Raw genomic sequence first — 17,582 nt, forward strand, 5'->3', positions numbered from 1 at the left:
CATGCTCACAGATTTCAAAACTAGTGACAGGACAAAGATTACAGTGGACAATCAGCTAATAGCTACTGTGAGATCAGCTTCGCTCCAGCAACATACAGGTCTTCCGTACCTTCTTTTATTACTTACTGCCTTTCAATTATTTCACCATTATTTTGTTAAACTGAAAAGGTGAATAGGATCTTAAATTACTTTGAGTTATTATAAAAAATAGAAGAAGCGTGCAAATCCGGCAACTGTTACCTTTAAGGGTCAAGGGTGAAAGATTCTAATGGAGAAAGAAATTGAAAATGTGGGCCAAATCCAAGTGAAATTTCATTTCAGGTCCTGATGATGATCTGCTTATTCTATGAGATAAATAATTCAGTGAGGACATAGACTGAAAAAAGTCTCTAACATACTTCTTGACTATGGGACCGCAATATACTGAATTCGGAAGAGTGAATTAGCTGTTCTGAATGCACTATTCAGACTATTTAAGAGCTAAATGAACTTGCATCTGTCTTTAAGCAGAGAAAAAATTCATCCGTTTACTAGAAAGAACACCTTGCTTTCTATCCCTTTAAAGCCTGAACTAGTAAGTAAAACACTTTTTATTTTATGGGTGCTGGGACATAGGCAAAAGGCAAGTGACTCTTTTCTAAATTTTCTAACGTCCTACGAGTCCCCAATAGAACACTTGAAAGAAATTCCTAGAAGATTCCTAGCCACCAAGAGTTGTTAAGAGTAGATTTTACCATGCAGTATTTTCTATGCCTAGATTAATTTCCCAACACAGTGGCATTGTGGGACATAAGGGGAACTCTAATAATTTTAATTTTCACCACAGATCAACTTCTACAGGCTAAGAAGTAGGTGCCTCTGACAAGCAGAAATACACTTTAAAAATCTCTTTGAGCATGCATCTCAGAAAGCAATCTAGATGAACTACACACTCCTAAAGACATTCCCAAGACTAACTATAGTTTCCCTTGGCTGAGACAAATAAATGAGAACAGGGTAGCTAGCCAGGTACTTGGGGTGACAATTTTGATCTGCCTGTTTCCACTCATATATTTAGTATTGGAAACAGTACTAAAACAAAAACAAAAACAAAAACCCAAAGAAAGTTTATCCATAGCTTATCATTCAGGGAATATTTTGAATCCTTCCATACACGGTGGACATTGTCCTTTTTTATGCTGCCCAGCATCCCAACCCCTTCCTGTTACAGGGAATGTAATGAAGATACAGTGTCCCACCTCCTGCTCTGGAGGTGGAGGGGTAAGATGTGATCTAGGCTTGGCATATTGGACCCTCCCAACCGATACCTGGTGTGGTGAGAGGGACCTCACATGGAGCAATGGTTAGGATTGTTTTGTTGCCGCAGTGTTGGCATCCTGGCCCTGAAAATGCTGACTGTTGTAATTCCTGTCTCTCAGCCTTGGAACCTCTCTAGTTCCCAAAGCCCACAATGGTCTGGGAGACCACGACTGGCTTCCAAGTCATCTCTCTTCTGTTTAAGATAGCAGCCATTTTCTCCAAGTGAAGAACTCCTTAGGCCATCTTGACCAGGGTTTGACTTCTTCTTCAGCACTTGGAGGCTAGGTGACTTTGGACAAGTTTATACATTAATTTCTCTAAACTTCATTTTTCTCATCTTTAAATGAGAGAATACCACCTTCCCAAACTCTCTAAAAGATTAGAGATGAGGATATTAAAGACCAGACACATGGTAGACGCTCATGAAAAGGCAAAAGATATTTTTGACAAGTTGCACCCTTGGAAACTTACTACTCCCAACCCGCCATAAAAATATACAGCACAACAAAACAAACTGTTCTGTAGGTGACCTGAGCAAGAACTATCCATAACCTTCTCATTTTAATGCTGTCTCCAAGCCCAACACTTTGATCATTCTTTCAAAACTGAAGGCCAAGCAGTAAGAATTAAAATAAAAGGCACTATCACTGACTGAAAATCTTTAGAAACTGGGTGTATCCTAGGACTCACTTACTCCATAAAACCACACCATCTGTACAGGCAAAAAGATTCTGAATCTCCAGAACACTGTCCATTTGTTATCTATTATTATCATTTTTTAATCCTCACCTTAAAAAGGATACTTTTTAAATTGATTTTTAGAGACAGAGAGAGGGGGAGAGAGAGAAACATTAATGAGAGAGAGAGAGAAAAACATCAATCAGGGATCAAACCTGCAACCTAGGTATGTGCTCTGACCTGGAATAGAGCCTGTAACCTTTTGATGTACAGAACGATGCTCCAACCAACTGAGCCACCCAAGTAGGACAGAACAGTGTTCATTTGAATTAAAGTAGTAAGTATGACAACATCATTAAAATCCTACATTCTGGGAAAAGATATATCAGACTTAATCAGTTTCTAACAGGGAACTGACCAGTACTTGAATTAGGGAAAGATGTTTTGTTTTTTAATTATTATTTTTTTAATCCTTACCCGAGGACATTTTTTTTTTTCATCTTCAGATAGAGCAGGAGGGGGGGGGGGAGAGAGAGAGAGAGAGAGAGAGAGAGAGAAACATTGATGTGAGAAAGACACATCAACTGGCTGCCACCCACATAACCCCAACAAGGGCCGGGGACAAACTGCAACCAAATTACATGCCCTTGGTGGGAACCGAACCCAGGACTTTCTGGTCCTTGGGCCAATGCTCTAACCACTGAGCCAAACTGGCCAGGGCTGTTTTTGTTTTTTAAAGAAAGAAATTAACAATCTATCAAGCAGTTGGGAGGGTAGAAAAACAGTATTTTAAGCCTCTTAATCGAGGAGCCAAAGTTTCTGCAACTACATGGCAGAGCTCCATTGAAAAAAAATATTTGCCACATTCACTTGCAGGTACACTACACCTAGACCTACAGTGTGTTTACTGCCACATTAGGAAAGATGAATTTTATGTTGAAGCTTTCTCCCTAAAGAAATCCATATTTCTTCTAATTCTTGAACAATTTATCTGGAATAAGGAGATTAACTAATTCTCTGAGATTCTCCCCACTTCAAATGCAAAGAAAAAAACTATTATAGAATAGGAAGGTGACTAAATTCTCATCCTAATTTCTTTATGTCCTACTCTCAGTTTCAGTTTTCTCATCTGTGAAATGAAAATTGTGACAGTAAAAACTGTGGTGGGAATCAGAAGATAGACTCTAAAATGAAGGTGCTCGGGAAATTAAGATTTTTTTTTAAAGCCCTAAAAAATCATCTTAAGGACATCATTTAAGGCAGGCTATCAGGGTAATGGATACTACCTGCTTTAAATCAGTGCCCAAGCTGGGAACTAAGAAACTAACTGGCATTGTTCTCCAGACCCACTTACTTCTGACTACAGGCGCCACACAAAAGCCCCAAGCTTCCAGGTTTTAACTGAGGCCCAGTTGACTAGGTGGCCCTGCATCAGGTAAGGTTCCCGACAAAAGCAACAGGATACTGTGGTCTAGTTTTCCACCCTGGACAACAATCGGACCTGACCTCTCCACTGGCCCCCTTCCTCCAATCTGCGTTTAGTAAAATGCCACAAACAGTTCTGGGATGCTATACAGCCTTTCTGAAAGGGCCTGTTAGAAACTATGCTTATGGCAGGGAAATTTAGCTTCATTTTGTTGGATCCCTTCTAAAACCCATCCCAGGACCTTACATAAGGGATGGGAGACTTTAGATGAACAAAATAAGGGGCTTTTCCCAGCTCAAAGGGTAAAAATCATATATCCACAAAATCTTCCTGATCAAAACTGGATAATTCCAAACAGCTTATAATTTGAATAACAGAAGCAAGCTGACTAGATTGGGCATCTGTAGGCAACAGTATCTGTAGGACAGGAGGAACCCCAACCTCTCCCACTTAACTCCTGATAGCCCAACTTGCTTCTTCTGTAGGATTCATCTTCTCTTCTATATCACCGGTTTCCATAACAAAAGGTTAATACTAAGTATTGAAAACAAATGTGCCTACTAATTGCAAGGTAAGTAAGAGAAGTCTACATTTTGTATTTAATGAGAGGAAGAGAATTCCCATGAAGTTCTTAAAGCTTAAATGCAAGAGAAAAATTATCACTGGTCCCAATATAAAAACTGAGTCAGAGATGTGGCTGGGGCCAGAGCAGAGTGTACAAAGGACACATCCAATCTCTAGGTGGAAAATTAGCATGAACTTAAAAATCAAGGGGAAAATAAAGTTGAGGGGCAATTTCACTTTTTTTCTATTTCTGAATCCATTTAGCAAGCCACTGTTAGGAATAGGGCACCATGAGGTTCAGCCCAAGAAACAATTACTGCACAAACCTATCTGAAAAATAAGTATCTTCCATCCACTCAGGAAAAAACCGCTGCTGCACCCACTGGCACAGTTCTCCAGGGTACTCACATGATTGAGAAATTTGCTGTCACGTGTGGCCCAGCCGATCTGCATGACGCCAGAAGTGACCACTGTTACTTCATAGTACCACACCCCAGCATCCACACAAAAGGTGCAGCGCACACTTTCAAAAGAGGAGGCATCACAGCGAGCCTGGCAAAACCAAAGCACGTGAGAGACCATCATTAATGCCTGAAGACCGCCACAGAAAACTGACTGCTCAGAAGGTTAACTGTATTTTTCCTTAATAATGCTTCTGGTGGACAACTGCTTCCTTCTCTGTGTACCCTCAGTGACAAAAAGTGAAAAACTGAATGAAGCACACACTATTTTACAATTTTATTTCCAGGGAGTTCTAATAGAATTGGAAGACCTCAAAGATGGCTGAATTAGTGGTAAGAATTAGTGAAGCCTACTGGCTTCATTTTTAAATACTTACAGAGCTTTGCTCTCATATTAGAATCTTTTACAAATGCATAAACATTGCCTTAACCTATACTTGATATGATGGAGGGAGAGAAGGATATTGAAGGGTGTAAAATAAGGTACTTAAAAAATAATTGAAAGCAGAAAACTACATAAAGCATTTGGCAATATGCAAGATCAGAGAGCTGTTTGCCGCCATTCTTCAGACAGCTCTTTAATCTTGATGTGTCTAGTGCCTTATGGTACCTTCTTATACATAAGTAGCTCTCTCATCAGTCTTCACCACAAAATCAGAAGCATTTCCAACATATAGGGAGGAAGAAAAGCACGAGCCCAAATACAACTGGCTATACAGGGATTAAAAAAAGGAAGGGCCACTTTTAGAAATATTAGTCTTTGTACCTTTAGCTGAATAGAATGGCACAATAAAAAATGGATGCATTTAAACCAAACAGTCAATAAATATTATAGTGCTCCCTATGTGTATAGCACAATGTGGGATATAAAAGAGTAAATAATATACCCCAAACCCTCTCTCCTGCCACATGTACCTCTAACCACTCTCTGAGTATGAAATAAACTTTCATCTACTCTGCAGAAAATTGCCCTGGTTTCAAAACCAGGGCATGAAAATGAGAAAAAGATATTCCCTTCCCCTTCCCCCGAATGGTCCATCTGCAAAAGCTTTACCTCCAAGCCATGAGGCGAGATCTTCAAGTACTCGCTGACATCATTGCTATTCAGCATGGCTTTAATGCTATTCAAGTCTACTTTCTCATAGGTCAGCTGCCTACCTTCTTTCAAAACTGCAAAAGAAAAAGTGGTCATATTTCTTAGGCTGGATATTATGGGGGAAAAGCTAGTGTTATGGCTCTGTGCCATTCCTATTCAGGAGTGGAGGTGCTCATGGATGGCAGAATTGGTAGGGAGACTTATAACCTTGGGTTTGCAACTACACTACCATATGAAGATGAATCAAGCAAACACTAGGAAAGGCAGCACTGCTAGGTTTATGCTTTCGCTCCCCATATTCAGGAATACCTCAGAGATAATGTGGGTTCTGTTCTAGACCACTGCAATAAAGTGAGTATTGCAATAAAGCAAGTCACAGGAATCTTTTGGTTTCCCAGAGCATAAAAAATGTATGTTTATACTATAGTCTATTAAGTGTACAATAAATAGTATTATGTCTAAAAAATGTACATACCTTAATTAAAAAATACTTAATTGCTAAAAAATGCTAACCATCATCTGAGTCTCCAGTGAGTTGTAATCTTTTTGCTGGTGGAGGATATTACCTTCAATTTGTAAAAAATGAATCAAAATAAAGCAAAGTACAATAAAAAGAGGTCTGTCTGTATTTGGCATGCAACAAAATCTGAACTGTACTTTTTCAGAATTATTCTTTAACTGGCAGAACAAAGGCTGTGCACTGAGCCAGTCCCCACGATTGTGGTAGCAGCAGGGGTTACATGTCCAATTGTGCACAGTGCTCACTGTGGATGGGGAGTGAGGAGATACTGGTAAAATAGTTTTATTCCAGGAGCCCTTGGAGGAGAAAAAACCAGGAGCAACCCCATTGTGTAGGGAAGACATGCCTGAGTTTTGAATAGCAAAGTTGGGACAGGGAGAAGAGTAAAGAGAGGAAATTCCAAGTGAGGGAACAGGCCCAGAAGCAGGAATGACGGGGATGTGTGTATGTTGGGAAGTTGATTAGACAGCGCCATCTAATTAACAGCCTTGATGCAGCAGGAAACAAGGGAACAGTAAACGATTTAGCATGAGAGAGTGCTGGAATTAGAAGCATTCCATATGATTCTAGTCTGAAGGGCCCCTGGAATACTTTTCTGCTAGAATACAACCAACCTATAGTAGAGGACCTTATAAGGAAAGACTTGTGCTTACTATTACAAACTGAAGACCAGTGATCCACACAGGCATTTTAATAAAAGATAACTTCTACTTACAGAGATTGTCTAAACTCCACTGCGCGCAGAAACCAACTTGACGTTTCAAATAATCAGGATCATCAGCCCAGGACTCCAATGTGACAAGCCGGTCACTAATACTGGACTCAGAGATAGTCAACTTATTTTCACCTGTTTGGAAAGATATAAACCTTAATGAACCATGAAAGAGTAAGATGATTCTCTGGGCATATAAGTGGTGGGAAGGAGTGAGGAGAAGTAATTAGAGAACTTGGAAACTAGAATAACGGCATAGCTCAAGAGCTCTGATAGTTTCAAGAAAGTAGCAACCTCATCACTAAATGTTTAGCTACAAAAAGTGGGTAGTCACGGTCACCAAGTTTTGATTCTTAGGTGAGAAAACTCTTGCCTTTGTTTCTGTTACATCTCACTGGCCTTGAGGTGTCTACACAGACAAAAACAGAATGTATGCATGTTGGATGGGGTTCCAAGCATAAACTCCTCCAGTAACTAAGAAAAATAAGATTTTTAACAACCGATACATAAGATCATTAGTGCAAGAAGTCACTATACCTACTTGTCTGTGCAAACTTTTCCAGTGCGATAAGTGCAAAAAGCATGACTGTGGGGTGGGACTGTAACTTCTGAAAGACAACAAAAGATAAAAAAACAAAAAACAAAAACATCATTCCCCTGCAGAAGTGGCAAGTTATCAACTTCCTCTTCTTACCCAATATGTGCTAGATTTTTGTTGGAGCAGTCAGAAAAGTTTTACTCATTCAAGTCCTCGATTATCCCTTCACTAATTATTAGTAACGAAGTACCAAAACAGAGTCTCTTCAAGTCTTATATTATTTTCTTGAGGTTACTGGATTCATTTAAAGTTATGAAAATTTCAAAAGTATCTAGTTAAATGCACTATTTTATTTTACTTAGGAACATTTATATTAGGGCTTTATTAAATAAAGTAATGCTGATTCTTACATTCTTTTAAGCAAGCCAAAAAGAAACTAGAATTGTAGCAAAAAATGTCTTTTTAATCAGCACTCTAAAAGGAACAATTCATTATTGCCATGTTCTAAAATAATAATGAAATTAACAATTAATGGCTTAGTTTCCAATCTGTTCTCTGAAAGGAATTCCATAATGCTGATGGCAGGTGGGAGAGAGCAAGTGAGCTCTTTCAGTTACATTTAAGCTCAGGTTACATGTGCTTACATGTAAAAAAGGTCTATCTGCTTAACATCACATCTCACAGCCATCCTTTTGCAGCTATGTTAGGAGCCCTAGGACATCAAATGATTCCACTCAATTCCCTGGTGCCCACCTAGGTTCTGCAAAGCGTGTATAACCACCATCCTCCCCTGCTGCAAAGCCTGTTCAGCAACAGGCTTCTTGCCATATCCATTCCCAAACCCACTGTCTGGCTTTTTAGGCCCTATGCCCTCCCCTTCTGGCTGCTCAGTCTATGTCCTCAGGCCTCTGAACACTATCTTCTAATCAGACAATTCTCTGTAATATGCCAGGAACATGGTGATGTCTATCTCTGGGCTTCTGCCAGTGGTGTGCCCTTAACCCAGAAACCCATTTTTTCCTTCCTGTGTGCACAATCACACGGGACCTTATGGTGTGACCCAGCTGAGGTCTCACCTTCATCAGGAAGTATGTCTCCCATGACTCTCCCAGCTCACTCACACCACCCATACTTCCCACCTCCCAATCACCTCAGAACTCTTGCAGAACTTAGTCTGAAGGAAGCGATTTTGCCCTCTGTCATAAAATATGGAGGCTTACTGTCTTGTCTGAGTAGTTTTGTTCCCTCAACTAACCAGGAAACTTCTTGAGGGCAAAGGACTGTTACACTACTTCTGTATACCCAGAGTGGTTTCCTAACATAGTGTTAAGTTTTAAATACATATCACATAGTACTGAAAAAGAAGATCTTACAGATTTTGAAGGCCAACACTCACTAGTCCTGCAAAAATAACTTTAAAAAGTACAGACCAGTCAAGACTGTAGTCCAGCTGTGTGAGATCTGACAGCAGAGCCACAGCAAACCACAAGCTTCCCCAACAATACATCAAATGCCCAATAACAGTTTTAAGAGCAGTATGTAGTGACAGGGGAGGAAAGGAGGAATAGAGATTTAGATGCACTAGGAATCTGACCTAATGGTTTCGTGGCTTGAAATTCCATGTAATTTTGTTTCTACGAAGAAGGATCCTACCACCATTTGGTAGACTCTAAGGACACATACAAAAAATCAGTCATAGCCACTATCTTATGACTAAATTTAAAACCAGGCTAACCCAGATGTTTTTGCTTATAATAAATTCCTATCCCATCCTTATTTTTTAAACATAGGTGGAAATAAACACTCAGGAAACACCTGCAAATAAAATTTGTAAAATTTGCAACTGATTCCATTCTCTGTGCCAAAGGCTAAGCTGGCAATTTTAGAAAACTGCACACTTCTAAATGACTAAGAATAACTAGCTTTGATGTCTCACTTACCAGACACTGTAGCAAATATTCCAGTATTCCTGGGCTAAGTAAACCTATACTTGCAGGACCTAGACGAATACAACAAACACTGGATATAATTAAATGTGCCATCAACCACCACCACCACCACACTACACCACCAAACCACCACCACCAAAACCACCAAAAAATAAATATTTAAAAAATAAAAAAATAAACGTGCCAGATTATTTTTAATCAGTAACTAGTAACAATACAATTTTTTGGTACAACTCTTACAAAGCACTCTCCTGCACATTATCTTATTTAAGCCTCTCGCTCTGAGGTAGGAAACAGTACTATCCCCCGGGGTGAAGTGACATGCCTGGCCACTTGGGGAGCACATGGGAAGAGGATGAACCAGCACCCATTTGTTCTAATTTCTAATCCATTGTTCCTTCCACCACACATGACATAACTAGTTGAGCTCTTTACCTGTACTTTAATGTTAACTTTCCTAAAGTGGGCACTATTCATAAACAAGTTAAATATCTGCTTCTCTTCTCAGGAACTGCTCCAATTTAAAGTTCCCTTCCTCATCCAGCCGGTGTGACTCAGTGCATTGAGCATCATCCCATGGACTGAGAGGTACCGGTTCGATTCCCAGTCAGGGCACATGTCCAGGTTGTGGGCTTGATCCCCAGTGGGGGGGCTTGCAGGAGGCAGCCCATCGATGTGTCTGTCTCTCTCACATTGATGTTTTGATCTCTCTCTCCCTTCCTCTCTCTCAATAGAAATATATTTAACAAACAAACAATAAGATAAAGTTTCTTTTCCTCTTCCCCCAACCTTTTATGTCTCCATTACCTAGCTAAACTTTATAGTGCGTATATATGTATGTTGCATACATACATACATAATCTTTATTTGTTATACTGAATTCAGCTTTTTCTCCTATTCTTAATTTTAAAGCAAGTAAGTAAAACTTGTTCTTTTGCATTTCCCTCTGAAAATCCTCAAAGCTTAATTAAATTACATTGACCTCTGTGGCCTTTGAGTAACTTTTTTTTCCAGTTATCCCTGTCCATCAATTTTCTGGGGGGTAGGGGGAATACTTCATTCTGGTACAGCAGGTTTGATCAGACCTGCAGTGCAATCTTCCTTTTAATGTCAAACAACTTAAGATCGTCCTTGGTGGAGCTTCCCAGAGTTACCTGCTAGTTTCTCCGCCAAGCAGCCTAGGACAGCTGATGTGTTCCTGTGTTTGGCAGGATGACCTGAGTCCTGGCAAGCTACTTCTCCATTTAAATTGAGAATTTCAGTTAATTTCTGGAGTGCATCCTAAAAACAAAAAATGAATAAGTGTATTTGATAAATATACTTCCTAGGTTTTTTCCCCCCCAAGGTAATTCTCATAGACAAAAGCAATAATCAGGTGTTAACTCAGAATAACCATACAAAAATAATGTACTCAATAGTAACATTATTGATGAGAAATATTATTTGATTAACCACAAAGTTGTTTCACATAAATTGCTAAAGTCCATTTCATTCAAAATGAACCCGTTACAGCAAATATATACTATATACTCTTGAATCATTACATCATTTGGGTAGACTAAATCTACCCAAATGCCATTATAATTTATAACAACAGGGCCAAGTGATGTTGAAGCAAAAAGTTACTTAAAAAATAATTATTTTTTTGCCTGGCTGGTGTGGCTCAGTGATTGAGCATCGACCTGTGCACCAAGAGGTTGCTGGTTCAATTCCAGGTCAGGGCACATGCCCAGGTTGTGGGCCCAATCCCCAGTGGGGGACAAGCAGGAGGTGGCCAATCTATGTTCTCTCTCATCGATGTTTCTATCTCTTTCTTCCTCTCCCTTCCTCTCTCTCTAAAATCAATAAAGAAAAATTTAAAAAAAATTTTTTTAACCAAGCAATAATAAATCTCACCAGTTTTTGAGGGAAATTATAACAGAAGCAAACCCCTGTAAGCCTAAGTAATAGTCAATTCACCAGTAACTTGGCCAAAGACTTTCCTCTTCTGTCCATATTCTTTTGCCATGTTGGGCCTTAATGTCTAAGGCTTAAACAAATAAAATTTTTTTAAAACTTTAAAAAAAGGATTTAAAAACTTTTTTAAATTAAAAAAAAAAAAAGAAGAATTCCAGGGAACATATGGAATAAAGCAATTGAAGTGATATTTTTGTTCTATATAAGGGATAATCAAAGTTATACAATCTTCAATGTTTGAGTCAGACTCAAAAGTGCTTTCAGTATAACAGCTTTTCCTTAATAGAAAACGTGTAAAATTTTTTGTTACAAGGAAATTGATTAAAGATAAAAAAAAAAATCAGCTCAGCAGCTAATTATTCTCTTCTAGTTTCCAAAGATTGTATTTTAGATATAAATGCTTCCATTTTTAACATTTTTAAAATTTTAAACTAAAGCTTTGTAGTAAGCTATTGATAGGAGGATGTAGCACTTCATTAGTAATAAAAAACCAAGTTTACATAATGAAATTAATAGTGAATAAAACACACCTCAAATGTATAAAGAGGAACTAGATTACATCAAATGTTTTTTGTGGTCATTCACCTTAAGCACAGATGACTGTTTCATAAAAGATAAGTGTTAACTTACTTTAGTGGGCAATGGACATTCATCTAGTAACAATGTTATAACAGCTGGTCCCAATGGATCTTCCAATGGAATAACTCTAATTAAAGACTGGACAACATCCAACCATCCTTCATCTAAGAGCAAATCAAGAAAATTATACAATACAGCCACTATTTTAAAAATGTGTAAATATATAACCTATAACACAAGATGACTTCACATTAATAGAAACACTGCTGGGCTTCGTCTGTAATTTTTAAGCAGCTAGCATTGGGCATGGACATAGTCATCAATTGCTAGAAATCATGGTAGAGTCAAAGAATCTGAATTTACAGGAGTCTAGTGATTTCTGGGTATCTTTATTTGGAGAAAATTCAAGCCATGGTCCTGGGTTCTCAAAATATGATTAAAATAGTTTTGGCATTTTATTTACAACATAGGAGTTAACTAAGAAGATTAAGCAGCTGAAGCAGTTGGCTCTATTTTCAGAATTACACTTAAGAAATTGAGGGACAAAAAATTATCATTCCCATTCTAGAAGAGTTATGGTCAAAGATCTGTCAATGCCAAAAATTTTTTTCTGGTAATAATTTCAATGAGATAAAACTATTACTAAGAGGTGCAGCTACATATTCAGGATGCAATATACATTTCTTATTCTTTATGTAAGAAAATTTCCATACACTAAGGTATTTTTTTCTTTGTCACATGTGTTAAGTATTTTTGGAATCTTTTATTTTAAAAAAACATGGTCACATTTCTTCATAATCATTAACTTCATAATCATTAATTCATTAGGAAGTATTTTTTTAAAACTTTAAAAATACCTGTTTCTGCCATTTCGTGCAATGTAATCATTGAATAGGGAGGTTCCTGATCACTGAAAAACAAACAGTCAAGACATCAAACTTGAAGAAATAAGAAATGACAAATTCAAGTAAAAGCTTACACTTTAAGTGTGGGGGGTAGAAAGAGAAATAAGAAATGAACACAGATGAATGCAGAGAAAGAGATGGAAGAAGCAACCAGAGCTATAATCTGTAAGAACAAATGCGTACCACATGTGCTCATTTCTAATGTCACTCTATGATTGCCCACAAATAAAATGGGCAGAAGGGCACACAAAAGGACCAGCATATGGCTGGAAGTAAAAGCACAGGACTAAAACTGGAGACCAGAGCCTACTTTCAGTTTTATCTCTAGAGGCCCAATGCCAACTGAGACAAGCAAGGGAGGTCAACATCATTTTCTTTTTCATTTTTTTTTATCTTTATTGATGTTAGAGAAAGGAAGGAGATGGAGAGAGAGAGAGATAGAACCATCAATGAGAGAGAACATTGATTCACTGCCTCCTGCATGCCCTCTACTGGGGATCGGGCTCACAACTGGGCATGTGCCCTGATGAGGAATCGAACCAGTGACCTCTTGGTGCAGGGGTCAACGCTCAACCACTGAGCCACACCGTCTAGGCCAACAGCATTTTCTTCATATTTACCTCAAAGAAATGTCAGGAAAGAAGACAACAATCTCAGTTGAGGACTTATGGAAGCAAGGGCCTACATAAACATTTTCATTTTTAAGTGTTCTTCTGGGAAAGCATCATTACATGCTTAAACTTCAAAATACAGTGTTAGAATAAAAAGAAAGCAAAATTAATTGAGGAACTATTTAATATTCTAAAAGGGCATTATGCACCTTAATTCAATGGGTTTTCAAACCGTGATCCTGGGAATCCTAAGTGTTTTAGAAAAACATTCAACACTTATTTGTTTACATATTGTGGCTCTCTGTTTTACTATAATAAAAACCATAAAAACTATTGTTTTCAATTATTTAATCCTCAGAACAACCTTGAGATATGGGAATTACTAAATTCATTTCAGGTATTCCTTAGGTACTGGTTATTCACATCCTGTGTCCTTTCATAATAAGGGAAAATTCTTATTTAAAAGAATTGTTTTAGCCTTGGCTGGTTTGGCTTAGAGGTTAGAGCAGCCTGAGGACTGAAGGGTCGCAAGTTCTATTCCCAGGCCCCATTGGGGTTGTGTGGGAGGCAACCAGTAGATGTGTGTCTCTCACATCGATGCCTCTCCCTCCTCTCTCTCTCTCCTTCTCTCTCTCTCTCCTTTCCTCTCTCTCTCCCTCCCCTCTTCCACTCGGTCTAAAATTCAATGGAAAAATATCCTTGGGTGAGGATTAACAAAAACAAAAAAAAAAGAATTGTTTTAAGTGCTATAACTGACAGATACAAACATTTCTGGAGAGCAATGTGTAATTAAGTATGCATATACCCAACAATTCTAGAGAAACTATGCCACAGGTAATAGATGCATATGAGGCTATGTGCTGCAGTGCTATTTGTAGAAATAAAAATTTGGAAGTAACCTAAGTGACCATCATCAGATTACAGGATAACAAAATATAGTACCTTCAAGCATATAAAGGAATATATTGTAGCAGTCAGAGCAGTTGTAGCTTTACATACAGCAATATAGGTCTCAAACATAATGCTGAGCGAAGTTAAAAACAAATAGATTTATATAATTTCATCAGTTTTGTTTTTTTACAATAGCGCACAAGCGCATGTACACACACACACACACAAAAATAAAACAATAAAAAACCTCAAACACTATATAGAAACTTCCTATACCTAAACAAACACATGTCAGGCAGATTGGAAGACCATAACTGGAATGGTTACCCACTGATATTTGGAGGTGGGAGGTACAGAGGAAAATGAAATTAAGAAAGGGGAAAAATAATAAAAAGATGACAAGATCAGCAATGAATAAGGAATATGAGCACCTCAATTCTATACAGGTGCACTTAAAGGACACACACCCCTACACTGAAAAAAAAAAAAACCAAGATAAACTTCTCTGTGGAACAGAAATTGCTGGTGAGAAGCAGGTGCTAAAGCCATAGGACTACCAGGCTCTGCGTCAGGAAATAGACAGAGGTGACCAGGAGTTCTATGTCTGCAAGGTGGGTAATGGAGACCAAAATACCACCTATACAAGGGATGGAGCAAACTCACTAAGTGAGGCTAGGATAGGGTTTCCCTCTCAGTGAAAGTAGTTGAAAAAATTATGTATGATAATCTGAGCTACAACTGGTATAAAGCTGCAAGTTTCTAGTGAACAAACAAAAGCACAGAAAGCCATGCAGCAGGACCTAGGATCCTTACAGTGGGATGAGAACTCAGAACGATCAATTTTAGGTTCAGTCATAGACTGAAGGTACTTGGAACCCAGATAGAGACAACAGCAAAAGTGACATTTCAGATAGGAAAAGAGAAAACACACACACCCACACACACACACACACACACAGAATAACATTTCCATCAAGAGGAGTCTGAAAATTAAAGTTCTAAATCACATGAGAATAACTAACAATACCATGAACGATCTGAGGATAAAGTCATTACCAACAAATGCAAATAATGGAACTTCAAAATGATTTTAAAATAGTGTCTTTATTTATTTATTTATTTATTTTTGGTATGTGGCCCTTGGCTAGGGCCCAGCGGGAACTGAACCTGGGACTCTCTGGTCTGCAGGCTGATGCTCCAACCGTTGAGCCAAACCAGCCAGGGCCTTGAAATAGTGTATTTAAAGTGTATTTGCTTTAGCAACTCTCTCACTATGATTTTAGGAACCGTGCTATCCTATTAGATCAATGTTATCTTTTCCTAAGTAAGAAGAACAATAAGAACAGATCATTTTATAACTGCAGACACCTTTTTAGGTATATTCTTACTAAGCCTATCTTTCATGTCTAGTTTCAAAAGCCTTATAAATTTTATAGGTTATAAAATTCTTCTCCTTTAGTAGTTTCTAAGAAACAAGTTATGTGACTACGTTTGTAGACTGACCTGTTTTGCCATTATGTTCTCCAACAGAGTACTCCACATTTGTTCCATACTTGCCTTATTTTTTCATTTTCAGAAGTTATAACTATAATTCAATACAACAGGTTTAAGGTAAAAGTTACGCTATTATTCAAATGTATACCACTTGCCTCATGTAAGTGAATTATGTGTTTTATCAACAAGTTCACTTGTAATTTGTAATATTTTCTGAAGCTTGGAAATAAACTCCTACCTTGTCCCCACATTCTCGGAATCATTTTTTAAAATATATGGCAAAGTCCATTCTGTATCTGTTTTTCCAATGGGCATTGTTTATAATTTACTGTTTAAATAGCATTGTTTATAATTTACTTCCTCATTTGGAAGGTCACTACAATTTTATGGTATGTTTTCAATTTCACCATGAAGAAAATTTGTATAACAGCTTCTAGTCCTTTGCTTGAGTTTGGGGGATATTAAAAATGACAGATTTATTCAATAGGTATTTCCTACAAATATATTAAAATTATATTAAATTAATTCAGAAACCAGAACTACTTCAAAGGCTGGTTTTAGTAAACTTAGGAAGGTCTTTCTGAACTGGTTATGGAGAATACTTGTAAGAACCACTTTTCCTCAGCATGTTCTACAGCAGGTGAAAAGATGTGCAAAACAAATTTATTTCTATGAGGGGAAAAAGACCCACCTCAATAATATGCACAGGCATACTTTATGCTGTGATTTTTTTTTTTCTTTATTGATTTTAGAGAGAGAAGAGGGGAAGAGGGAGAGAGAGATAGAAACATTGATGAGAGAGAACATCGACTGGCCACCTCCTGCATGCCCCCACTGGGGATTGGGCCCACAACCTGGGCATGTGCCCTGACTGGGAATCAAACCAGTGACCTCTTGGTGCATGGGTTGATGCTCAACCAATGAGCCACACCGGCCGGGCTAGGCTGTGGAACTAAATAAAATCACATTCTAAAAATGTGATTACCAAATATTTAGATACTTAAGTTTATTAGCAAAGCCTGAAGTAAAAAGAATTCAGATATAACTTATAAAAAACATTATCATTATCTCATGACAATCCTTGTAAGAAAGGTTATTATTCCCTTTTTAAAGATGAGGAATCTGAGGCTTAGAGTAGTAACTTACCCAGTGTCCTGTAGCTAGCTAATGGCTGGGCTAGAATTTGAACATGGTCCATCATGGTTGAAAAACTTTGGCTCCTAAATACCTAACTGTATGGTTAAGTTACATTTTTTTTTCCAGTTTAAACAATACCCTTTAATTTTACTGTTATTCAATCTGGGATTTCGTATTTGAGAGTTAGACAAAGCAACCCTGGCTGCTTTGGCTCAGCGGTTGGAGCACTGGCCTGTGGATCAAAGAGTCACGGGTTCAATTTTGGTCAAGGGCACGTACCTCGTTGGTGGTTTGGTCCCTGGCCCTAGTCAGGGTCATGCAGGAAGCAACCAATTGATGTGTCTCTCTCATGTTGATGTCTCTCTTTCTCTCCCTCCCACTCTGTCTGAAGATAAAAATATCCTTGGGTGAAAATTAAAAAAAAAAAGACAAAGCAGAGAAAAATGCAAAACAGTTCAGGTATTCCCAGCAGTTTAAACTTACGAGTTTCCCAAATGGATCTAAGAGGGCCAAATAGGGATAAAAAAGGGAGGAGGAGAGACAGACTTCCGGTCAAGATGGCAGCATAGGTAAACGCGGTATCGCATCCTCCCCACAGCCACATCAAAGTTACAACTAAACTACAGAACAATCATTATTCAAAACCACCTGAAATTGAGCTGAATGGAAGTCCTAAAACTACAGAATTAAAGAAGCAGCCACATCGAGACTGGTAGGAGGGGCGGAGGCGGATGGGCTGGTCCCACACCAAAGTGTGGTGGATAAA

At 38.2% G+C, this 17,582-nt stretch overlaps 1 protein-coding gene across 4 annotated transcripts in view; it reads right to left on the reverse strand.

The window, feature by feature from the left end:
- The window catches only part of RSPRY1 (ring finger and SPRY domain containing 1), a 49,439-nt gene that overhangs the window by 14,798 nt on the left and 17,059 nt on the right, over positions 1-17,582 (reverse strand). For all 4 annotated transcript variants that reach the window (XM_036275418.1, XM_036275417.1, XM_036275416.1 and 1 more), the window contains exons 3-10: positions 12,636-12,688; positions 11,830-11,942; positions 10,398-10,524; positions 9,235-9,293; positions 7,298-7,364; positions 6,760-6,891; positions 5,483-5,598; positions 4,376-4,519 (exon numbers count right to left, since the gene is read on the reverse strand). In XM_036275418.1, the coding sequence (XP_036131311.1) occupies positions 4,376-4,519; positions 5,483-5,598; positions 6,760-6,891; positions 7,298-7,364; positions 9,235-9,293; positions 10,398-10,524; positions 11,830-11,942; positions 12,636-12,688 (811 nt within the window). The remainder of the gene's footprint in view (positions 1-4,375; positions 4,520-5,482; positions 5,599-6,759; positions 6,892-7,297; positions 7,365-9,234; positions 9,294-10,397; positions 10,525-11,829; positions 11,943-12,635; positions 12,689-17,582) is intronic.

The sequence above is a fragment of the Molossus molossus genome, unplaced genomic scaffold, assembly GCF_014108415.1.
Source record: "Molossus molossus isolate mMolMol1 unplaced genomic scaffold, mMolMol1.p scaffold_m16_p_21, whole genome shotgun sequence".
Taxonomy (NCBI): Eukaryota; Metazoa; Chordata; class Mammalia; order Chiroptera; family Molossidae; genus Molossus; species Molossus molossus.